The sequence below is a fragment of the Gadus morhua genome, chromosome 23, assembly GCF_902167405.1.
Source record: "Gadus morhua chromosome 23, gadMor3.0, whole genome shotgun sequence".
Taxonomy (NCBI): Eukaryota; Metazoa; Chordata; class Actinopteri; order Gadiformes; family Gadidae; genus Gadus; species Gadus morhua.
Genome location: NC_044070.1, coordinates 5,870,561 through 5,895,657, shown reverse-complemented (window position 1 = coordinate 5,895,657; position 25,097 = coordinate 5,870,561). Strand labels below are relative to the sequence as shown.

Sequence of the window (25,097 nt, the reverse complement as noted above, 5' to 3'; positions counted from 1 at the left end):
CGGACAGGGGAGTGGGCTGCAGTGGACCACTGCTAGTGTGTTCCAACACCACCTGACGAGACCTGACGCATTTAATCACTGTACTCCCAGGCCATCATTACACCTGTGGCGATGACAAATGGGGTCACCATCAACTGTCCAAAAGGTATATCCCGGCTTCGTTAACTAATTTACTTTTCCCCTCTAGGATTAATAACCTTATTAACACACTTTACACTTCACTATGACAATCTTTTCTTAGGACGATATCAGAGTCGTCGATTCATAGCATTACAGACTTAAACTGCTGTAAAACACAGCATACTGCCACTAATATACACCTGCAGGACTTGGGTTGGCCGAAAAGATTTGGCTTCTTCCTGGTTGTGCAGCCCAGGTATACACATTCAATGTTCAAGATTCTCAGTGCATACAAACACTTGTTAAACCATGAAGACATCATAAATGAAGGTTTCTTACACGTGTTAGCATTCCTCAGTTTATTTAAAGCGCATCTTAAGTACAACAGGAGCGACGCAAACACAAGCACAGAGTTAAGACCTCGACCACCGTGCAGACTGACAGAGAGGAGTGGGGGCTTCAGGGTTCCACTGAGGGGACCAGTAAAGACCTTGAGTTCCACCACCCAGTATGAGCTCCACTGGCCATTCACTCACTCACGCACGCACGCACGCACACACGCACACACGCACACACGCACACACGCACACACACACACACACACACACACACACACACACACACACACACACACACACACACACACACACAGCGGGTAACTTCAGTGGTGAATACAGATGTTATTTGATCTGTGTGGCGTCGATTGTGTCTATTTGCCACAAGCTTATAGGTTTTTTGTGCGTCTCTGCCGTCACAACCAGACTCTGCAGCGTTGACTCCTTTCAGCGGCAAATCAATTAATCCCAAAGTTGTGTGCGCTTGACATTTCAACATTAATTACAACTCCACCCAATGTTAGATACCCAGCGAACGCGGTTTGACATGCCTGCATTTAAATACACTTTTATTGGCTATCCCTCCTCAAATGATATCCAAAACTCATTTTATCAACTAACAGCTTACCCATGGCTACGTGCAGATCGGTCACAATTATACACCACTTTTGAAAAAAGTGACCCACGAGTCACGACACTGTTAGAAGTAAGCAGCTTTGGTATTATTAGCAACAGATTTGTGTATCAAGAATTTTTGGTCTTCATTTGAGAAGAATAGTTGAGCTTCCAGCTGTGAATTAGGTGCACAATCACCAAAATCCTAATAAAAAAAAAAAAAGTAGGTTTATATATAAACAAATATTAAGCCCAAAAAAAAAGAAGTCCTTGGCGGTTCCTAAGCCCCGCCCATCAGATGAGGTCTCTCCCCTCCGTGTTGGCAGCGCGGGACGGCGCTCAGGGCAATGAAGAAGGATGGCAGGGACGCGCTGGAGGAAAAGGTCAGCGGTGCAGCTGGGTGATGTCACTTCCTGTTGGTCCTCAGTGGAACTGGCTCCCCATCGCTCCTCCCTGCGAGTCCATCTTCCATCGTTTCAACCGCCTCCGTTCCCTGGACCCCGTCATGAGGAGCTTCAGCGGGGGCCCACGCCCTCTACGATGTTCCTCTGAGTCTCGTACAGCTTACCTATGGACACCTGGGGTGACAGACAGACAGACAGAGAGAGAGACAGACAGAGTGAGACACGCATGTTAACTACACACTGTGTATGGCTCAGTTGAAGTTTGTTTTCCAATTCCTTGCCTATAAATACTGTTATAAATGACTGCCGGTACCTATACGGACCATTTCTTTCAGGTCAATGAATCCCCTCAACCTAAGTAGAAGACGATGGTCAAGTCATAGACACTGATGGAGGTCAAAAAGAAAGAGGCTGTCTTGATGACGCCTTTTCAGATTGTTCTCCCATGTTTCCTTTTGCTAAAAAGAGATTCTACCATATAGTTTGTATCGCAGCCTGAGACATCCCAATTAAGCTGCCATTCCAAACCGAAGCTTTCCAACAAACTTTTCCTTGTGGAAAAACACTGCATATAATAGTAGATTAGAAAGAAAGAGTCGAGATGCTTCGGTCTTCTGCACTGCATCACTCTGGGGGGGACTGGGGGAACAAACCAGCTAGAGTTGTTTCGACGGAACTAAGAGAGGACAAGAAAGGGCAGAGAGATCTGAAGGATGGGTGAAGTCAGGGGAGATTCAGCACCACGATGGTGCTGCAAGGAGGAGAGACGGAGAGAAGCAGAGGTTTCAATGTGTGCAGCCAGGAGGGCTCCACACTGTGAAATGAAATGAGGCGGCTGTGTAAGAGACCGACACGGTTTATGTTTTACCAGCTAGGAAACGAGACGAGAGGTATATGTAATACGTGTGCCGAGAGGCAGCGAGAGCAAGAGGGCAAGGGAGCCCGTCTGCTGCAACAGAAAACGTCCACACACACCTGGTCGGACTTTGAACCACTTTGAACCACCACCACCAACAAGTGGTTGGCAGAGCTGATTTGTTTTTTTGTAAAATAAAAAATAAAACGCGTTTGCCTTGGTGGCTGTGTGCGCACAATACACAGCCACAGCCACAGCCACACCCGCGAAGAATAAATGAAAACCCACCTGAGGGGGACTCAGACATTTCAAGGTCTGGGGCCATGTGATTTATTTAAAAGCGTTCAGTTGCTCCACTGGTCCAGAGCTATAGGTAGGCTGTGAAGCCACCTAGGGCTTCACATAGCATGACCACTTTCAAGTATTTTTTTTCCAAACATCCAATCTCGACATCACCACCAGAGGGCAGCACAGCACTATCAATGGCTCCACCAAGCTTCAGCACTTTCTCTGAATCAGTTTATGTTCCATCTCTCTGCATTCTCAAATTCCGACTTTAACCAATCACAGGGGGACACACACACACACACACACACACACACACACACACACACACACACACACACACACACACACACACACACACACACACACACACACACACACACACACACACACACACACGTAGGTGCATCCCGGTGCATGACGTGCTCATGCTCATCGGCCAGCCCATAGCGTAGAAGGGGGGCGGATACAATAGAGGCTGAAGCATCTCTGGGCCAATCACACCACGGGAGGCTTGGCTCTCATGTAAATTGTTGCGGCGGTGGAGGCAAAGGGATGTCCTCTCTCTCCCTCGCTCTCCCCGTCTTCATTACCTAGCTCTAGCTTTTTTCTGTATCCCTCCCCCCTCTCCCTTTCTTCTCTCCCCCATGCACCCACCACAGGCGCCAGGCGGAACCCATCACAGCAGAAACTGGACTAAACCAGCTCACCACTACTGCGAGAGAGAGAAGAGGGATATGAGAAAAGAGAGGAGATATGAGAGACAGGCCGAGAGGTAGAGTGAGAGGGAGATATAAGCGAGAAGGAGATATGAGGGAGAGTGATAGATTGAGAGAAAGAAAGAAACTAATTCATGGAAAGAGAGAGAGAAATGGGAATATGGGATAGAGGACGTGGAAGTGACAGGGAGAGGCTTGAGCGAGGTCACCTCCAACCCTACCCTCTCCTACCCTTCGCCCCCGACCACATGGGAGACAGGAAGTGAAACTCCCTCCTACAATATACACACACACACACACACACACACACACACACACACACACACACACACACACACACACACACACACACACACACACACACACACACACACACACACACACACACACACACACACAGTGGTGCCCTTCTCCCCGGAGACCCCACCTGGCCGTCCGGCCCACCGGCGTACAGAGTACCGCGCCGCGTCGCTTTCTCACAGATTTTAATTGCCCTGTCGCACGCAGAGGAAAACACACTTGAACCCCCCCCGCGCACGCCATCTGCACGCGTCTCACACACATCTTCCATGCGCACAACACTTGTGCGGGTGTGTGTGTGCGGGTGTGTAGATGTGTGTGCTTGCGTGTGTGTAGATGTGTGTGCGTGTGTGTAGATGTGCGTGTGTGTAGATGTGTGTGTGCGTGTATGTAGATGTGTGCGTGTGCGTGTTTGTGTGTGTAGATGTGTGTGTATGCGGGTGTGTAGATGTGTGTTTGTGTAGATGTGTTTGCAGATGTGTGTGTGCTTGCGTGTGTGTAGATGCGCGTGTGTGCGTGTAATAAAGATCTCTTTGATGCCGCCTAGAATGAGAATTGGAGAACCCATTCACTGTGAAAATATATGCAAATCACGAGACCCCCTGAGAGACGTATACGGCACACACCCAAAGCTACAGATGTGCCGCGGTGTATCTGAATGTGTGTGTTGGTGTACACACAATGTGTTTCTATTTAGGTGTTCGCCATCGTGCATTCTGATGAGAAAAGTGTGTAGGTACTTTGTGCATGTGGGGAATGATATCGAGGTGTGTATGTGTCATTTATATCATGCATGCATTTCATTAACACCATTTCTCTCCCATAGAGCCTCATTAGATATGAGAGATACATTCGGTGTCTAGGCGTGTTGAAGTTGCTGTGTGTGTCAACATCAAGGTAGGCAGTATACCTTGGTTCTTCCTCTCCCTTCATCGCCAACTTCCTGTACAACTTTAACTCTACCTGCTGTATGGCAATCAGCCTCTCACAATGTGTGTGTGTGTGTGTGTGTGTGTCGCCCCTTGCCCAATACCAATCCATTGTTGTGTGGTGTATGCATTTATTTCGGTGTATGTAGACGTCAACAACATGAATGCATGTTCTTGTAGGCATCAGCATTTATGTTTAGGAGGGTCTGCCAAAGAAGCTCTTCGTCTGCCCTTTGTGTGTGTGTGTTTCCCTAAGTTAACTCCCCCCCCCCCCCCGCCCCCAACACTAGACACCCCCTTTATCCATTATTCAGCTCTGTTCAGCAGAGCCATGCTGGAACACTCCGGGCTGAAACACAAACACACACACACACACACACACACACACACACACACACACACACACACACACACACACACACACACACACACACACACACACACACACACACACACACACCCACCCACCCCCCTTCTCCCCTTGTCAATTAATGTACACTTTTTTCCCTCTCCTTCTCTCCCCCCCCCCTCTTCCTCCTGTCTAAGTCCGTCTAGCTCTTCCCCTCCCTCCATCATTCGCTATTCACCTTTAATTCACTTTCCTCCTTCATCTTGGGTGTCCCATAGGCTCTCTAAAAGGGACGTGCACAGCTTTATCTATTGACATTGCGTTAGCCACACTCTTCCTCATGTATCCTCCATGTCATTCAGAGAGCAACGTGGGGATCACACACACACACACCAGCGTGACGGACAGACTAACTCAATAATATATAACTCGGATAAAACAAATGCTAAAGAGAGATTTTGCTTAATACCCCCGAGGGGCGGGGCGGTGCGATGAGGCCGAGCCATAAACAGTGGCATTACTGGACGAGTGTTGCTAAATGGCACATCAACAGCCTCGAACAAGATGCCGCTTAGCAGGCAGTGCCTCTTGTAAGCAGAGCACATAAAGTTCATTGCTAAAATGAACAATTAGTCAACGAACGGCCGTGAGACCTGTTTACACATCGAAACAGGGATGTGTAAACATGGTAGTAGCGCTTTGAGTGCGAGAAAAGCGCTATAGAAATGTAATGTATTATTATTATTAACTAAACACAAATAACCTTTTATACGGGATCCCGTCCTCTTAAAAGGGTTTCCCCTCTACTGTCAGGGTTCTGGGTAGCAGCTTAATAGAGGAACAAGTGCGGTAATGATCAGGGATGTTTCCATATTAACGTATCAAGTGCCACGAAGGGCTATAAATAACACCAGAGTTAAACCTGTTTTGACATTAAAGGCCTTGCGGTACACATCCCCATTGGCAAGCCGGCAGACACACCCCCATTAGGCGGGCAGACACACACACTTTTCCACTGTAGTTTGTGCAATAGGAGCCTCCCTGTGCTGTACGAGCGAGAGAGAGGAAAGAGAAGACGCTTTGAAAACAGAGAGATAATAAAGGGGGGGAAAAGGAGGATAGAGCAAGAGAGAGATACCCATCTCATTAAGAAGCCATGAAGACCTAGCTTGAGTGGTAGCTGGTTGGAGATAAATATATGGTGGGGGGGATTGCTGAGGTATCATGGCTGTGTGTGTGTTTGCGTGCGCGGTCTCCCCGGGGGGGCCAGAGAGCCCATCACACAAACCTGAGAGCGATAGTGTTTCCGTGTGTGACCTAGAACGTCACCTTGGGCAGAGCACCAAACACAGACACCAACAACACTGTATCTCCACCGACGCCGAGACCGTTCCACTGTTACTTGTGCCCGCCTCTGATTGGCCAGTGATCCCCAAGGACCCGCCCAATCCCCAGGCTCCCTAAAACGACACCACTGATCAATCACACCCCCTTTCAAAAAGGAGCTCACCCCCACCTCTCTGGGATCCAGCCGTCCTACACATCGTCCTACACGTCCTGCAGCAGAACTTCTGGGGGGGAGACGGCAGAGAGGCGGGGCCAACCACAACCACAACCGCAAGGGGCGGAGTTACGCCTTGTGTCGTTTCGTTACGAGATCTTCTCCATCGTGCTCGTGGATGAGGCTTTTCAGGAGGGGAGTATTTCTACATTGGCCAGTCTAGGCGGAGCTGATTTGAAAGATTTTCTGAGATTATTACTGCCGGCCGAGTTAGTGTTCGCTTACAGAGCCTCCAGCAGCATGATTGGTTGAAAACAAATATGAAGCCAAAGAAAGTGGACAATCCAAGATTTGAAGCACTCCAGTGTGCATCTCCAAGTTCCCATGTTTTGTCAAGGCTCACTGTGGGCGCTATGCTATATGCGCACACACACAAACGGTTCCCTCAGGTCCAGTGATGGCCCTGTTCCAACGAGAAGTATGAATATATGAGACAGTAAGAGCCTAGAAGAGAGAGCAGAACAGAGAGAGAGAGAGAGATGTTGGGGGCGGGGCTATGTAAAATAACTGGCGTTGCTGGGGATGATTGCAGCACTCCAAATCAGTTTATTATTACACTTCAGAAGATTCAGTTTTGGCAATCTTTCCTCAAGTGTGTTGAGAGCTCGCTCTCGCTCTCTCTCTCTCTCTCTCTCTCTCTCTCTCTCTCTCTCTCTCTCTCTCTCTCTCTCTCTCTCTCTCTCTCTCTCTCTCTCTCTCTCTCTCTCTCTCTCTCTCTCTCTCTCTCTCTCTCTCTCTCAAACAATTACACAGTGGGTCCAAAAAACATTTTGAAAATTATCTCTGGCATGAAATTACTGTTATTTATTATTCAACAAGCTCGCCATCAGTGAGCCAGGGTGTGACTCAGGCGCTGTGTGACGCACAGACGCACGGCAGCGCAACGGCCGGCGACACTTAATGACATCCTACGCAGTCGGGGGGGGCACGACGACGACAAGATTCTGATGACCAGCTTCTGACGCTGGTTTTGAGAGTGATCGCAACCCGGCACCGATGTGTGACCTTGCCCATTTCAGAATGGCATAGATGTTACATGCATTTAACACACACACACACACACACACACACACACACACACACACACACACACACACACACACACACACACACACACACACACACACACACACACACACACACACACACACACACACACACCCCTTGAGGAAAAATGAGACAGCGATTTTCTTTGGAGAAAATCGATTGTGGCAGAAATCTGCTGTGAAGGAGTGATGGATAGAGAGAGAAACGAGAGAGAGGTTTGTTAGAGAGAAGGAATGAAGAGAGGTGCCAACATAAACAGAGAAACCTAAGCAAGGTTATCAAAGGCTTTTCATTTAAAACTAATTGAGAGAGAATTGGAGAGAGAGAGAGAGAGAGAGAGAGAGAGAGAGACAGAGAGAGACCGAGAGAGCGAGAGAGACAGGGATTGATCCAGAGTTAGTTGTGTCCGGGCTGAAGCACCCACTCCATCATGTACTCCTGGCAACCAGGCTGTCTCCCAAACCTTCGTCCTCGCTATCTCAATTAATTTCAATTCTCTCTCTCTCGATCAATGTCTGCGATCGATGCATCATCGAACCCAGAGAATTGGGCGGGGGGGGCTGGAAATTGTGCCAACTGGCGTGGTGTTCCGGACTCTGGGCCGACCCGGAGTGGTTTCTACATCACAAGCGTTTAGTGGCCCAACAATAAGCCCAGTGGGGCCCCAGAGTCCCTCAGGGGGGCGCTTGGCCCAGGGGCCTGACCCGATAGTGCCTAACCCCGTAGGCACAAAGGACCTATGCTAAATGTCATCTCCTCACTCCTTCCAGACACTTTCCGGGCTCTCTTCCCCGTCCGGGACCGTCAGGTTCTGGTCGATGGGTTTGGTCGATAACCACTTGTTCTCATTGGTCGGACCATCACTTGGGTTACTTTCATAGAGAAAAAAAGTGCTTCTTAATCCTTTATGTTGAGATGCGGGAGGGACACGTGAATGAATCCACTCTTTATGTCCACAGTACTGCTCTTGGCTTGATACTGGTCCAGTTCTACTCCCAGTGAAAGTAAAGCACAGGATTTGGCAAAGCCTGGGACTCACTACTCATGTCTCCCCAAACCTATTGGGACATAGCAGGACACCCCCCATGTCTCTTCATTTATGAGCCCAAAGGAAGCTCTTTGCTAGGCTGGGGCCGCTTGTTTACACCTGTGAGACTTCAGGACACATTATTATTATTTGATTGGAACTGGAATCAATAAAAATGTTTAGGACCTCTCCCTCCATTTTGCTATTTAGAAAACCCTTTTATCCATCTTTCACTCCATCGCAATCGTGTTTTCTTTCTCCACTCCCCTCTTTCCCAGCCTTCCGGGCTCCCCTCAGTCGTTCAGTCACAAATTTTCTCTCCGTCTCCCTCTCTTCCTGTCTTACTCTCATCATTACGGTGCCAGTCAATGGATTGCATCAGAACAAGTGAGTAACAAATAGGGCTGCGCGTACATGCAAGTCCATGTGTGTATGTGCGTGCGTGAGTGTGCGCGTGCAAGTGACGTACATTTTCCCTGTGATGTAGTGCAGTCATTGCATCAGTCTCAAGTTTCTAAGAATAGACGTGAGGAGCGCAGAAGCCTCAACAGCCAACAGCGGGGAACTTGACCCAAATACGTCCTGGTACTGAGAACGCTGGCGTCCTACGAGGGCTCAGCCGCGCAACTTATTCGAGTCGATTCCAGGGCTCCAAGGCCTGAACGATACCGACTCTGAGGCGTTCAGATGCCAGCGATGAGTCTGTATTATTCAGCGCTATAACCCAACGCTAAAAAGAGCAAATGGGGTGTTGCCAAATGGCTCGGCGATTGTGCTGATGTGCCTTCCTGCTGTGTCACCGGGCGTGAAGCAGTGGGGGACGTTCTGGTGGAAGAGGCACTCCGCCTCGGATGTCTGATGAGGGGGTGAGGGGGGTGAGGGGGGCGGGGGGGGGGGGGGGGGGGGTTGCCGTTGAACCGACCCCACTGTCAAATTCCACTCTGCCCTGCTCGCGTTCCCTCAAGCAAGGCAGATAACCCCCTAGAGCTCAGGGTGGGGTTAAAACGCTGAGTCGGACCGACCCCCGAAGTGTATGTGTGCATGTGTGTTTGCGTGACATGCACACGGACACCGACACATACACACGCGGGAGATCAGTGTGTTACACATGTAATGTTGTGTATTACTTCCTTGCACCGCCTGAAATACTTTACATGAGGAAGTTGGGAACCTCTTGGAAGTCAAAAGCGCAATGAACATTAGCACGCACACACACACTTTATTTGCAACCTTGCATAGCCTTGCAGCCTAGCTTACTATATTTCCTCATTAGTAAGAAAATGATGTAAATGTAAACAATGGTAGAGATGAATCTCTTTCATCAGCTGGATAATGGTTTATTTGTGTGTGTGTGTGTGTGTGTGTGTGTGTGTGTGTGTGTGTGTGTGTGTGTGTGTGTGTGTGTGTGTGTGTGTGTGTGTGTGTGTGTGTGTGTGTGTGTGTGTGTGTGATGCTGGGCTTAGCCCACGCGAGAAAGAGACAGACAGTGGGAAATGAAAGGATTTAAAGATAAAGAGCGAGGAGCGAGAGAGAAAGAGAATGTTTCTTGTAAGCAAGAGATGAGAATAATGTGATTTAAATGATTTTATGCCACCTTTCCGCAGGTGCCATTTTTCACCAAGGCAAAAAAAAGAGGCAGAGAAAAATAACCACAATAACACAATAAGCTTAACACAACAACACTGAATACCTTTGTATTCTGTGATGATCACAACAACGCAGACAAAAACACATAACCCGATTTCGACAAAAAGAGAAAATTGCTACATATCGAAAACGCAAAACATCAGCAAGCTCTACTTTTGCTGTTGGATGGGGGGAGTGTGCCTTGCTCAAGGGATGGGCTGACATCCTATCCGTCCCATGATAACACACATACACACCCTGTCATTCACAAAATACCCCATTCTGTCATCAGTCTCCTGGTATAGTTTTGTCAGTTATCAAAAACAACTGAGATTTAAGGCCCCCGGCATATAAGGCACATTAAGTGTCCGATGACCATGTATATATATTTATAGATCAATGTCGCGTGCTGTTGCTGAGGCCAAATGATGCACGCTCAGGTTCTGCTGAGCCACGGCTGCGTCAGTGATGACACTTTTCTCCTCAAATCGTCAGGCATAACTCACCAGCAGCACCCAAACCAGCATTTAATCTCTGCAGAGCCATAATGGCCCACGGGTGTGACACTGCGGTGGCATGAGCAGCAGTAATAACTGAGATATGGGCTGTTGCACGTACACACGCACACGCACACACACACACAAACATCTCTTCTCCCTCACACTCAAACACCATGTCTCCCTCCTCAAATTGTCCCTGGTCATTCTTTACTTCCCTCACCAACTCTCCTATTCCCCCACTCCATCACGCCGCCTCCCCACCCCTTCTCATTCCTCTGAGATCCTGCCCCTCCCACCCACCTCCACCCTCACCTTCCTTCTGGTACCCGAGCCTTCGCCCGCTCCCCCCCCTTCCCCACCCCTTCTTCTCATTAAACAACAAAGTAGTTTAGTTCCCCTCTCCTGAAAACACAGACGCAGCTCTGTGGACGCCATCCATCACCTTTACTCCTAACTGACTTAGAGAGAGCACCTGGGACACACACACACACACACACACGCGCACGCGCGCGCACGCACTTCCGGAAGAGGAGGGATGCAGAAAGGAGCGGGAGGGGGAGGGGGGAGGGGGGGGATGATCAGATCTCGTCTGTTCTCTCGGGGCGTGGCACGGATACCAGCACTCCACCAACTCATAGTTTATACAGTCAATCGACTTTCTATTGGGCCATGAATATGTGTATTGTATCTTTACTATTGACGCAGGCAGTAGTGTCTAGTTAGCAGTAAGGGCAGGTCATTCCCAGCCGGAGGCTTCCGGGTGTGAGCCCAAGTCCACCTGTTACCTGCCGACTGGTGAATACAAAGAATGTTACTAAATCAATACAAGAGTGGATGAAAGTGCACTCGGTGTCGGATGTAAACATGACCAAATTGTCATACATCTAACAGCAGGCCAACTACCACACACAATGAGGAGACAGACCACAGTTAAGGACAACAACCCTGACCGATTAAAAGCCTGGAGCCTTAGGACCCAGACTTTAATATGGTGTGTATCGATGAGCTCTCAATTGTGTGAGTCTTTACGTTAATGTATGGTCTAGTGTCTAGTGTGTGTGTGTGTGTGTGTGTGTGTGTGTGTGTGTGTGTGTGTGTGTCCTTGTTCATGAGTTTGTTGGAACCGTCTCATGTTCCTGCTCTGATTTATCTCTCTTGGAAAGAGGCAACCATTATTTCCATGGAGCAGTGGAAGAGAAAAAATAATTATATATATACCTTCTACTTCTTCGATTACTATTTGTTTTGTTTGCTTGTGTATTTTCTGAAGAGAACCGTGAACATTGACTTTTCCCCCATTGCTCATTTCCTCAGTGATATTGGGAAAACAATATAGTTTGCCAATTGGAAAAAGTTGATTAGTTATTTATTTGAACTTGTCCGTGCCACAAGGTTCACATATGAACCTATAATATCACTCCCCCAGGAGATGAACCAGGACGACAAACAGCTCGCAGGCTGTCACGGAAGAGGCCAATCACAGTTCTTGACGATGTTTGGTTCTTTACTAATCACATGTCCACCTGAAAACACATCATATGATCAGTGAATTTCCCCTTTCATTTGAATGATTAAGATGTTCTTAATACTTCTGACCCAATTAGTAATCTCAGTGAATTAGTTATAAGAGAAAGAATGTGTGAATATAAAGTCAATAAAAATTGCTGTCAGAGAGAGCCGATCACACTCGGTATTTGCTTTTTAATGGTCTACCCTGAAGATATTTAGAAAGAAATCAAAAAAGGCAGACTTGAGTAAAGATTGGCCCAACTGACCCTAAGTGTAACAATAAACTGAGATGAGTTCCGACACTAGACTAGGTTCCAGCCGGAATGGCCAGGAGGATGCTGTTGCAATATGGGAACAAAGTGACCAACAGCATGGTCATTAGCCCTGTGTTGCCACGGTAATGACTGCAGGAGAGGGAGAGAGACAGAGGTGTCTGCGTTTGTGCGTCGGGTTTTCACCTGCTTGATTACATGTGTGAACCTGTGGCCAGAATATTTATGTTTCTGTTGGTCTGTGTAGATGTTTCTGTTGGTCTGTGTAGAAGTGTGTGTGTGTGTGTGTGTGTGTGTGTGTGTGTGTGTGTGTGTGTGTGTGTGTGTGTGTGTGTGTGTGTGTGTGTGGGGACAGGTGGTCAGTCAGGAAGCAGGTGTTCATCTACATGTTAGTCAACCTGGTCTTGCCTCGAGAGGATGGAGGAAGACAGAAGGACAGTGAGAGAGAGAGAGAGAGAGACAGGAAGAGAGATGGAACGGCTTTCGGGTAGTTATACATGGGCGCTAACAGAAATTGAATTAAGGCAGTCTGCATATATCTTTCAGTCAGAGCTTAGGTCCAACAAGCCTGTGGACATGATTAACGTATCTGACGTGTAACTTTATTTGTGTGCTTAAGTGTATGCATGTGTGTATGCGTGTGTGTGTGTATAGGTGTGTGTGTCTGAGTTTTACCTGTCTCTTGATCAGGGCCAGTGTCTTGTGGCCTTCCTCTGCCAGCTTTGCAACCATCTTGGGATCCTCAATTCTCCTGTTGGCCCTGAACGCATCCTTTATCCTCTGCAACGCATAGGTCCTGCACACCACAACACAACAGAGGAGGGCATGAACAATCCGCTGACACTACCGAGGAGGGACAGGGCTAGGTTTCCTTCATCCTAGAACAATACAACAGAGTCTGCCGGGCATCAACAGAGATTTAAAGATCGAAGGGAATCCCAAATTCCACTACAGCTACAAGTCCCTCTGGATAAGGTGAGAGAGTCCGTGTGAAAGCAATAGATATAAAAGGTTGACCCTTGGATCAATTAAAGTCCTAAAGTCCTCAGCACCGACTTGTGGACAACAGCAGCAGGCTGAACCCTACCAAAGCCGGAGCAGGAGGGGTGAACAGAGAGAGCAGAGGTTCTTGGTCTTGCAGCCCGCGGGCCAAACGCACATCAGCACAACAACAGCTACCACACAACAAATAAAGGCCGCGCGGCCGCTCTGCCCCTCCCTGGGCTCCCCGCGCAGCGGGGCTCCACTCGCCTCCACCAATCACAACTGATTTGATTACTCCTTCTCTGAGCAAAGAGAAGGCCCTGGTGCTGCAGGGCTGCACAGCTGCACCCAGATCAATAAACCAGTGTATAGCTGTGTGTGTGTGTGTGGCGGCTAGTGTGCATGATATAATGGACGTGGATTCTGTTTGTGTGTGCGTCTATCTGTGTGTGTGTACAATATAATGGATGTTGAGTCTGTGTGTGCGTCTATCTCTCTGTGTGTGTGTGTGTGTGTGTGTGTGTGTGTGTGCAATATAATGGATGTGGAGTCTATGTGTGTGAGTCAAATGGGTCCGATCGCAAATGTTACACACAAGTTGGATAATGTCTAGACAAACAGCAGCTCACATGCACGCACACACACACACACACACACACACACACACACACACACACACACACACACACACACACACACACACACACACACACACACACACACACACACACACACACACACACACACACCTTCTCATCAAACAGAATGCGAGCCAAGATGGGGTCCCAGGGGACGGCGACATGTAGACATACAGCGGGGAGAAGATGCCGCCTGCTAAGTTGAGGTTTAAACAAAGGAACGCAAACAAGCTCGGTTGTTTAGGAGTTACTGCTGAACACATAGATGCTTCTCAAAATAACTAAATGCACGTATTAAAAAAGGTTGTCATTAACGTCCATATTGTTGTAATCTTGGAATATTAAAAAAAATGCAGACACAATATATCTTGCATAGGTCACCTTCATGAATTCATTTTTCGAGGTGAAGGAATCAAGTGAGATACGTTAGGACGAGGTGGCCTTAACTTGCCTATGAGGAAGTGTTGCATGTGGAGGACCATCTGGAGTTATAAAATGACGTCTGTTCCTGGTGGAATCCTAAAGTGTGTCTGCGTGCGGAGCTGCTAATGGCATGTTTTGAAACCCCCGACAGCATCTAAAATGTACATTCTTGGGCAGAGTAAAACCCCCAAAAGAAATACGGTCCACAAAACGACTCTTCCACCTAAACACCGGACCACCGGAGCAGGTCGTTTGAACGGCTGAAGCCCTTTCCGCTCCTGCATTCGATTGCCAGCATTAGATAGTCCCACCATGCTAGCCAGGGTTTGAATATGAAGCGCAGTAATGGACGTGGCCCCTACCTCTGAAGACTCCCCCGCTAGAGTCTTTGTACTGCAGGCAGTAACGCGGATCGTTTCCCAGACAAATGAGGCCCGTTTGATAGTATACATCACGCCAACACAGAGGCCCGGCCTGAGTCTATAATAAAATACCTCCTCTGGTATCCGCTGGGCCGGCGCCGAAAATGACTTGCGGTCTAATTTTGACATTATTCCACCTAATAGACGAGACATTAAACACGGCAGCTGATGATGTTAGGGGAATGCCTGTTGACCTTGGTGGGAGTTACCTTGGATACGGTTGTCTCCCCCTCTCTCTCTCTCTCATTTAGTTTAAGAGAGCTAATTAAAGTATGAAGGGTGGGATTTACACAGGGCGGCTGATGGTGCAGGGTGGATATGCAGGCGGAGGCCATTAGAGGGGGAAATGAGCTCCTGATGGGGTTTAATGTGGGAGGGACGACTCAGGGAGGAGGCAGGAGGAAAATGGATGAAGGAGGCAAGGAGGAGGGGAGATTAAGGAAAGGACGACTCAGGGAAGGAGGCAGGAGGAAAATGGATGAAGGAGGCAAGGAGGAGGGGAGATTAAGGAAAGGACGACTCAGGGAAGGAGGCAGGAGGAAAATGGATGAAGGAGGCAAGGAGGAGGGGAGATTAAGGAAAGGACGACTCAGGGAAGGAGGCAGGAGGAAAATGGACGAAGGAGGCAAGGAGTGAGGGGAGAATTAGGAAAGAACACGAGGGAAGGATTGGAAGATGGAATAAGTCCAGCGTGGAAGAGATTCCTTCGTCTGTGTCTGAGGGAAGAGACCAGAGGGAGGCAAGGAGGGAAGGACGGAGGGAAGGAGTTAAGAGTAAAGGACAAGAATAAGAGGACGTTTTAAAAAAAAAGGCTGTGCGATGTAAGAGGAGGGAGAGGAGCAGGAATGCCGGCAGGACCTGGAGCGGTGCAGAGATAATAATACCAGGATCATTAGATAAAAGGGAGACATTGATCAATTGTACGGAAAATGCCAATAAGATGAAATGGTACTAAAGGCTAAGAGGGTAAGAATAAAAAACAGATACAAAACACACAAAAGAGGATATGCATGTATGATGGTCATTACTGTTGGTGTGGCGAGAACAGAATGGCTCCATGTGTGATGAGGTCTACAACTAGCCAACCATTATCGTGATCTCTACTATCGTGATCTCTTAAAAGCTCAACAGTTCATGAAGCTGTACAGCAGCATTAATGTAAATGCTCCTTATAGATTCAAACAAACTTCATACTTTAGATCGTCTTGGAGACAAAGCTAATAACCCACTAGTCCAAGTTAGTTTGGGCTGTGATGGGCTTGAAATAGCCATTGGCTATTCACAATGACAACCTATCGACTAAATTATTAAACATATTAATTTGGAGCGAACAACCAATAGAATACTCCCAGATGAAAGCAACCGTTGGTTGCATAGCTTCAGTTCAATAAGAATCAGGAGCCCCCCGGCGGGCCAGACCACCAGGTAAATATTAAACCAATCACAAGCTGACAGCATAGATGTGTTCTATAATCAGTTCTCTGAATCCCACGGCAGGAGGGCTGATGGAATTATAGACAATCCTCTGGTGTCTTTCTCTGACCATTACTGTGACCTATGCTGGCAGGAACGCGCTGATACGATTTTGGATGGAATTGGGTCAAGAGAGAGAGGCACAGAGAGAGAGACAGAGGCAGCGAGTGAGAGAAAAGAGAGAGAAAGAAAGATGCCCGATTAGGTGAAACGCTATATGGCTTCTTGCTGTTTGTGTGTGTGTGTGTGTGTGTGTGTGTGTGTGTGTGTGTGTGTGTGTGTGTGTATGTCTGTCTGTCTGATAGTGCCCACGCAGATTTCTTGTTTGTGTGTGTGTTTGTTGTGCTGCGTCACTGAAACTTCAGAGGGAATTCTCCATGTGTCGTGGGGGAGATGAGAGGAGCTGAGGGGAAGGAGAGGAGAGAGTTCCGTGATCACTTATTCATCAGAGGGCCTTTGCAGAGCCTCACTGCTGACAGCCTCCCTGCATGTGCACACAAAATGCACATTCAGTATTGGGGTGGTTCTGATTTGCAGTAGGAAGCTAAACTGTAAAGTATGAAGAGAAAGAAGGAAGAGGTTGAGGGACATAGAGGGGGAAGAAGAGAGCATATCACCATACGTTAATGGTCCATCCTGAAGAGGAAATAAAAACATGCACAATTGAGTAAGGATTTGCAAAAAAGGACTCTTCTGTAGATTTTTTTGAGAGAGAGAGAGAGAGAGAGAGGAGAGAGGAGAGGGGAGAGGGGAGAGAGGAGAGAGAAAGAGAGAAGTCAGACAAGATAAAAATATGTATGAAGTTAGTTGGCTGCGTGTTGCTGTTTCGACACTTTGGCTGACCTACTTCTGCCAATTTGGCTCTCTTTCAGGAAAACTGCTTCCTGTACTGCAGTGCATCCTGCTTTCTCTCCCTCTTAGTCACCCTCTCAACACAACAGCTTTGTAGACGGGGTTCAACAGAAACCAAAAATTACAGCACTCGGCAGTGGTGCATCGTTTCCCTGCTTGTTGAGTTGACTTGCTCACCCTTTCAGAGAGTAAGGGTTAGCAAGTCAGTGTCTTTGTAAATCCTGTCTCTTGCCGAGGTCTTATCCTTATAATAACTGATATCGATTGGGCCCCACTCCCTCACTCTTCCTGCATGAACTGCCTCTCCAGCTCTTAAACGCCAGGAATTGGAAAGCAGCAGGCCTCTGCCAGCGAAGATTTTGTTATTTTTGTTATACGGACTAGTAGATTAATAGAATATGTGTCTGTGGGTACGCAGTACGCACAGATACAACACGATATACAATACAGCTATAGTCTTCAACCGAAACCCCATGGTACTGTCACGATCCTACTGTTGGGTAAGGTTAAGCTGGTTGGTAACTGGTGGTCATGGTAACGGTGGGAGTGGCTCCCTTGATTGGTTGATTGTGGTCACCTGGGGGATCCAAGATGGTGGATATACACAGCATGGTGGCCAGTGGTTACAGCCGGCAGGATAAGACTTTGTAAAGCCATTCACCCAGATGCCAGTACACACCAGAGCTAAGGAGTCCAACGGGGGAACGTGACCGCCCCTTCACCGTCTTTGACAGTACATCACTGATGGCCCATATTCTCCTCTTCCTCACCCAATATGTGAGTTGTGACTCCCTCACATATTGTCTCCCTTATTCGCTCACTTTCTCACATATTTAGAATCATAGCCTCACTAACTCTGACTGACTGCAGAATAGACAAACCTGTACATCCAAGTATCAGTTAAGGGGCTTGTCAAAAGGGGCTTAGCAATGGGCTTAACCCTTATCAAAAGTTTTTTCTGTTGTGCGTCAAACACGGTGTGAATTGAACTAGTGCGCAAGAGACAGGGTTGATCTTAGAAGAGTGAAATACCACAGATATGCTAACACCTCTGAGAAGTTTAATGGTTTGGTAAAAAAAAAAAAAAAAGTGATGGGAAAAAGCTATAACCTAAGTAATAAACTTTTGACAAAAATAATGAATAAAAAAAATCAAAAGTACACTTTTTTGAGGACATTAATATCGGAACTACACAAAAGTTATTAAAAGGCAGACGGAGCATTCTGAGAAATTAAAAGTGAATGCATGAGAAAGACAACTTTCCTTCAAGTCGATAAAAATACCTCAGAATGGTTTATATAACCAAGCTCAGCTTCCAAACATTATTACAATATCTGCAGAGTCCCAACTGCAAATCAATCTGTGTCACACAGTGTTACTTCTAATATCATCGGGTCCAATATAAACCCTGAATAATTCCAGAATCTGTCACCACCAATTAGATGTCACAGCAGATAGAAGGGGGGGGGGGGGGGGGTGAAACCCCATTTAGCCTCCAACAACCAACTGATCCACACCAGTACGTGGTTGTAGTTCAAGAATAAAACCTGAGAGCAGCAGAGAACAGACACAACCAGCAGTTTGCATGCGGGCACCTTCTTTTACACTTTGAGATTGTCAACAATCCCAAAGATTCAGCAGCTCAAATGAGTTAAGTAGGTTCTAGGTTGTATTATTTAGGACAAACAAGAGAAAAGCTTAACAACCTGGCTAAACAACAGTCTATATATAGTCTCCTCGTTGAAAGCGATCTGCTCTGTCTGAGTGAGTAATGCATGTCCCCTCTCAAATGGTTCTCTGTTCGGCCAGTAGTCAATCATTGAAGAGCATTTTCTTTTTGGTTATTTTCATAATCAAATAATTGTAACGATTGTAATCGAGCATGTCATCGTTGCTGCTGCCATCTCCTAGATATGAGTGATGATAATTCATGTTACGTCAAATATTGTCATGGACACATCTGTAGAAGTTTAAAACCAGAGCAAACGCATTAGGTTAACCCACAGTCGTTGGCATCAGAGGTCACAACACATTAGGCACTGGAGTGTGACGTCAGTTACCTTGCAGAACGTGCTGTTATACTAAATGCTGACCAAGACAACATTGTACTTTCTGTTTAGGTGAATACATATACTCTGAGATATCTTATCTCTCAGACACTAAACATTTCCGCACACGAATCTCAGCTTTATTATGATATTACATGTGGTCACTTTAGCCAGTGGCCAAAGTAAACACAACGTCTTCGTGTACGTTTTTGTAAAAATGGCAATTGATAAAGCGTGTGTCCTTTTCATTAAGACGATTGACATGTTATGGTTTACCTGTAATTGTACGATGGAAACTGCTTACTCTCTCGCAGAAGCATTCGGTACAGAGACAGCACTTGTGTTTTCGTTGCCATGTTGCTAACAACGCTGCGACCTTCGGGTCCTGGACAAAATACAAAGCATCTCAGAGACCGCCTGTACATAAATATGTCTTCCTTTCAATGTATTTGTAATTTATTTAAGATTTTAAATAGATATTTAACATGCAATCGCAAAATAAACAATATTTACATGATATGATTTTTCATAGCATAGTATTCACGCGAGAAATATACTAAGATATTCACAGGCGATTATCGCGTCGTCTAAAAAACACACCAATGCTACTGTGGCACAGAAGGTGAGTTAACTCTTGTAACTGTGATTAATGTATTAACATGCGGAAGAGTTGACATACTATTGTATTCATTTGAGTGAGTGTCCTGTGTGGCGGGTTCGCAGGTTCAGTACATGAGCAGTGATTCCCTGTGTAGTTGTACTCTTCTCTTTTTATTGATAAGCATGAGCTATGCTAGCAGAAGAAGTGACCAAACTGAGCCTTGCTCTTCACCTCTTATGTGACTGTCAGTGGTCGCCCGCCACACTTATACAGACACAATATTACACGCTTCACTTTATGTTATTGCCTCCTTATTTTTCGTCATGTGTTTGTCTAGCGTCTGAGATACTATACTTTTAGTTGCGTTCAATGTCGAGCACATTCCATGAGGTAGTAATAGGGTTTAGTATTAAACCCCTGCCTAGTTGCAAATCCCGTATGGTATTAGCCCTGCAATGAAGCAATTTGATGCTAATCAGTCATGTCAGATATATTCTTAACCAGGGCATTCTCGAAAGGGGAACGTGAAATGATCGGCAATGAAATCAGGCAGTGACATTGTTTAGCGTCACGCTCTCTGTTATATGTTATAGATGGTGCACTGTAGTGCTTGGCAATGCACACATTAGTTCGCATTCCTCATAAGGAAGGAAGGCTGCATTGTTGTCTATTATTGTAGATTGTTGCTTCTTTGCATTGGAGTGATAAGGATACCTTTTGTAGTTTTTGCCCCCAGGTTGACCTTAACTCCCTCCACCTCATGCACCACATGCATTATAAACACATGCAGAAAACATTCAGAACTGTAAATTGTCTTCAGTTATAAATTATGAAAGTGGGTGAGCTGTCTCCCTTTACTTTACATGAAGGTTGAATAGACTTTGCTACTTTGTAATTGCTTTTTACCTTTTAATAGCTGTGATATCTAATGAATCATACCCTCTTGTGCGCGAAAAATAAATAAATCCTTTAGCAAGGTTAGATTTGTTAGTGACGTGATGAAACGGAACAGCGGTCCCGAAGCTGTGCATCTTGTTTGCAACACTTTTAAATTATTTATAAGTGATGATTAAAAAAATGGTTGTTGTACACCAGGGGGCTCAAACTCAACCTACCTGGGGGCCGTTGGAGGTAGAGTCTGGGTCAGGCTGGGCCAGATCAAGTATTCCACAAAAAAGTAGCACAACTGACCCAATGTAAGTTAATGATCGGGCTATAATTAGATCACGTTGGCTATGTAATCGCTGACAACAGGGGACCTTTCGTAGTGGTTGGTGGAAACCGGGACATTTTAGCGTCCTTTGGCTTTTGTCGGGACTCAGGAAACGTAACTCAAAATTGAGACTGTCCCGGCAAAACCGGGACATCTGGTCACCCGATCACAAGAGATAAAAAAGCGTGGCAAGCGACTCAGCAAAAATGTGCGTTTGACAACAACACGTGGGCTGCACTAACACTAAACTTTGATGCTGAGTAGGGGGCCACAATATTTCATCCCGCGGGCCTCAATTGGCCCCCGGACCGCAAAATTTAGACCCCTGTTGTATACAGTTGGTCTCATACTAAATAGCTGTTGAGAGGCCTGTCCTGAAGATGTACTTTTTGCTAGTAAATAATTGTATCCAAGTACGCTGTGGGCGGGAGTCTTAGTAAAGCTTTACAATCCGCAGCCTGAGGCACAAAGTTATCAATGAAAATGAAACATAAACGATGGGCCGTGCCGCTTCAAGACTCTCTTCTGTGGTTGTCCTGGGACTGTTCGCCATGATCCTCTTTGCCGCGGGGCCAGCTACCACATTGCTTTAAAGAGAAGACCAGTGATAAGTAAATACTCACAACTGTCTACTAGTCGGATCCTGTAATTCAATCCCCCTTATATCCCGCCTAAATATGGTGCCAACCATCCGCACTCCCACTGAGATGACCAGGAAGATTATTTTTGTACAGTGGATGTTTAGCTAGCCCCTTACCAGCATTACCTGGGCTGGGAGTCAAGACCACTCAGCAGTTAAAATATCATCAGACCTGGGATGCTACAGCTCAGGTGAGAGTCAGGTGACAGGTGTTAAAGGACTCACGTGCACAGTCATGAATACACATATATCACTTGCACACATTTGCTAAACCATGCTGATTTAGAACAATCACTTACCACATTGAGCATTTTGTGTGTGTGGTTTGCATGTTTGCCGTACACTTTAGTAGTAGATGTGTGAAAGGTCACATGCATATCCTGTTTGCTGATGTCCTACTGGCTTTGCGTGGAAAGGTCAACGGCACCGCTGTGTGTGTGTGTGTGTGAGAGACAAGTGTGCCTGCACATTCATGCAGGCACACTTGCATGTCTATGTAAATTTTGGAGGGAGGGAGAGAGAGAGAGAGAGAGAGAGAGAGAGAGAGAGAGAGAGAGAGAGAGAGAGAGAGAGAGAGAGAGAGAGAGAGAGAGAGAGAGAGAGAGAGAGAGAGAGAGAGAGAGAGAGAGAGAGAGAGAGAGAGAGAGAGAGAGAGAGAGAGAGAGAGAGTTAATTCAACCATTGATTGGCATGTCTTGTTGACGTTTGCGACGCAGCTTTAGTCGGTGTGTGTTGAAATGTTCAGCTGACAAGTGGAATCCACTGATGGACGGCTGAGCATCACAGATGGATCAATAAACAGCTTTATCCCTATGGCTCACCCCTGGCCACCAGAACCAGTCTGGACTTATATTGCCATATTTAGATTAGTTTAAATGAGTCATACTAATATATATATATAGTTAAATTATATAATAACAATAATGTTGATAATCATGATGAAGATTAGTACTGTTTTACACTCACAAAAGGTTGAGTTATAAGTTATATATTTCAATATTCAAAGCGCCTTTCGATTTGCAAAATGCTGCACATAAAAATAAAACAGATTAATGAAATAAAAATGGCAAGATAATTGAAGCAATAATAAACGGAATGAAAAGATATAGTAAAAAATAAATGATTGGGGCAGCAAAACAGAAGTTGGAAATGTCAGTCCAGCCATCTACTACACACGCTTGATGGCATTTTACATCTACGTGATAAAATGGGGGATCTGATTCGGCAAGCCTAATCTCCTCCTATAACAAGCTACACAAATAAAATAGAGGACTTTAATGAAAGTGTGTGTGGACGCACACGCTTGTGTCTGCACCAGCGAGTGTGTGTGTGTGTGCATTATGTTTTATATCTCACGTCAGGATGGTAACAAATGTCTCTTGGCAGACTTTGGAGGAAACCATTTAGTTTTAACTTCTCTATTTGGCCGAATCGTAAAGCTGCCCCACCTGGTGTTGGACCTGAGTGTGACATGCGTAATGGTCCGTGCCAGTGGCAAAACTAAGTCCTTCTCTTTCTTTCTGTCCCTTTCTCAGGAGATTCTCGACTTTTGCCTTAAAGGTCCAGTCAGTGTGTACAATTTAGTTGCATCTAGTGGTGAGGTTGCACATTTCCACCAACTGAATCCCCCCTCATCCCGTTCCTTGATAGAATTACGAATTGTAATGAATTAGTTAGTCTGTAAGATAAATTACAGCTCATAGTTTAGAAGTTAAGGCCCTGTTACATTGAATGCGATTGTTTGTTGAGATTGTTTTCCATCGTAGATAATCCTAGAGAGGGTTAAGCTTCTAGGACACTTAAAATATAAAGTCGAAAAGTCAAAGTCAAAGTCAGATATATTGTCAACTACAACAAATGTAAAAAGACAAATAGAATAACTGAAATTTCCTTTGTCTCTTACCCTTGATGCATTAAGTATAAAGGATAAAATGTGGTAAAATAAGATAAGTGATATTTACAATAAATTAATTCTAAATAGTCTGGAATAGTGCAAGGTAAGCAAAACAATACGGTATCGATAATTAAAGTAAAAAATAAGTAAAATGTTGGGGAATCTTGGGGGCAGATGGGAGGGGGTTTCAGAGACCAGAGTTCTTGGGGGCAGAGGCGAGGGAAGGGAGAGAGGGCAGAGAGTTGATCTTCCGAACATCCTGGTGGAAAAAACTGTTTCCCTGTCTGGTGGAGCCGGCACGGAGGCTGCGGCACCGTCTCCCAGATGGCAGTAGGCTGAAGAGGCTCTGTGAGGGGTGGCTGGGTTCACCCACAATACGTGTGCGATCATTTGTCCTGGGCTTCGTCTGGCCACTGGTTGATTTGAACATAGGCGTCCGAGAAAGGGTTACATTTCTCGGGCCCTAAAAGAAGAAAGCCAGGGTGTGCTCGGAACATCGCTCATTGTAATGCTCCCACAAGGTAGTAAAGAAGTATCACAAATGGGTCGTAGCTATGGGGATAACACGCCCCTTGCTCCTATAACTCTTAGCCCAAAACGCATTTTTTAAGAGGCGCTCTCTCCAGAGCAGTCCGTTCCGTTCTGTGTTTCAGTTGAAACATGGCGGGCAGTACAGCATGGGTGCCTCCAAGGAGAAGAACCCGCTCCCTGAGATAAAGGGTTCATTTTAAGGTAACGAAAAACACAACCATGATAAAAACAGACCTTTCTACCGAGTCCGCCAGATGCCGCTAAATTATTCACACTGCATGGCAGTTGAAGGACAACAGTTAAAGGACAACATCTTCAGACAATCTGATTAACTTAATTTACGTTAAATTAATCCAGTCGAAGAACAGCGTCAAACAGCACATGTCTTTTCCACAGATAAAAATCCAGCAGTGCATTTACATTTGTGTTTCATGGGTTTTATAACATCCAAAAATCCAGTGCGGTTTAACGTCTAGAGGTCTGTATCACACTACTTTGACCGAGGAAGTTGCATTTGGGCATTTTTGTCAAGTTCTGACGGGGCTACAGCTGATGGTATGGCTGCCTACTACCGCTTTTGGCCGCCGTGGCTTTGTCATTGTGAGAAGGTGAAATCCTCCCCCTTCTCACTGTCTCGCATTAGAGCTTTTATTATTATTATTATTATTATTATTATTATTATATTGTGTGTGTGTATTAGATTGGGCTGGTGGAAGTTAGTCTTCCGTCCCGGTAGGGGGCAGTATAGTAATGTTAGCTTTAGGTAAATGTTCCCCCAGCTAATGGTCTGGCCCATATGGCCGTGATTGGTCCGATTACCATTTCCCTATTTAAGGGCCTTTTCATTTGGTGTTTGGGGCTGAAGGTGGTGCTGGCTTGACGTGAGGCCAGAACGAAAGGTTATGATATCCTATGTTATGTATC

The 25,097-nt window shown here is 46.2% G+C and overlaps 2 protein-coding genes across 5 annotated transcripts in view; one reads left to right on the top strand and one right to left on the bottom strand.

Moving 5' to 3' along the window:
• Nucleotides 1–464: 464 nt before the first annotated feature.
• lyrm4b (LYR motif containing 4) lies at nucleotides 465–19,700 on the bottom strand. The gene is made up of 3 exons (XM_030348728.1): nucleotides 19,571–19,700; nucleotides 13,130–13,250; nucleotides 465–1,648 (listed from the first exon to the last, which is right to left on the bottom strand). The coding sequence occupies exons 1-3, from the start codon at nucleotides 19,648–19,650 to the stop codon at nucleotides 1,586–1,588; spliced, it is 264 nt and encodes an 87-aa protein (XP_030204588.1). The 5' UTR covers nucleotides 19,651–19,700; the 3' UTR covers nucleotides 465–1,585.
• The window catches only part of fars2 (phenylalanyl-tRNA synthetase 2, mitochondrial), an 86,880-nt gene continuing 75,144 nt past the window's right edge, over nucleotides 13,362–25,097 (top strand). For 2 of the 4 annotated variants that reach the window (XM_030348724.1, XM_030348727.1), the window contains exon 1: nucleotides 19,796–19,916. The gene's annotated coding sequence lies outside the window, so the exon portion shown is untranslated. Of the gene's footprint in view, nucleotides 13,430–18,821; nucleotides 19,011–19,795; nucleotides 19,917–25,097 lie in introns of those variants that run through there. The other 2 variants (XM_030348726.1, XM_030348725.1) reach the window with 2 other exon arrangements.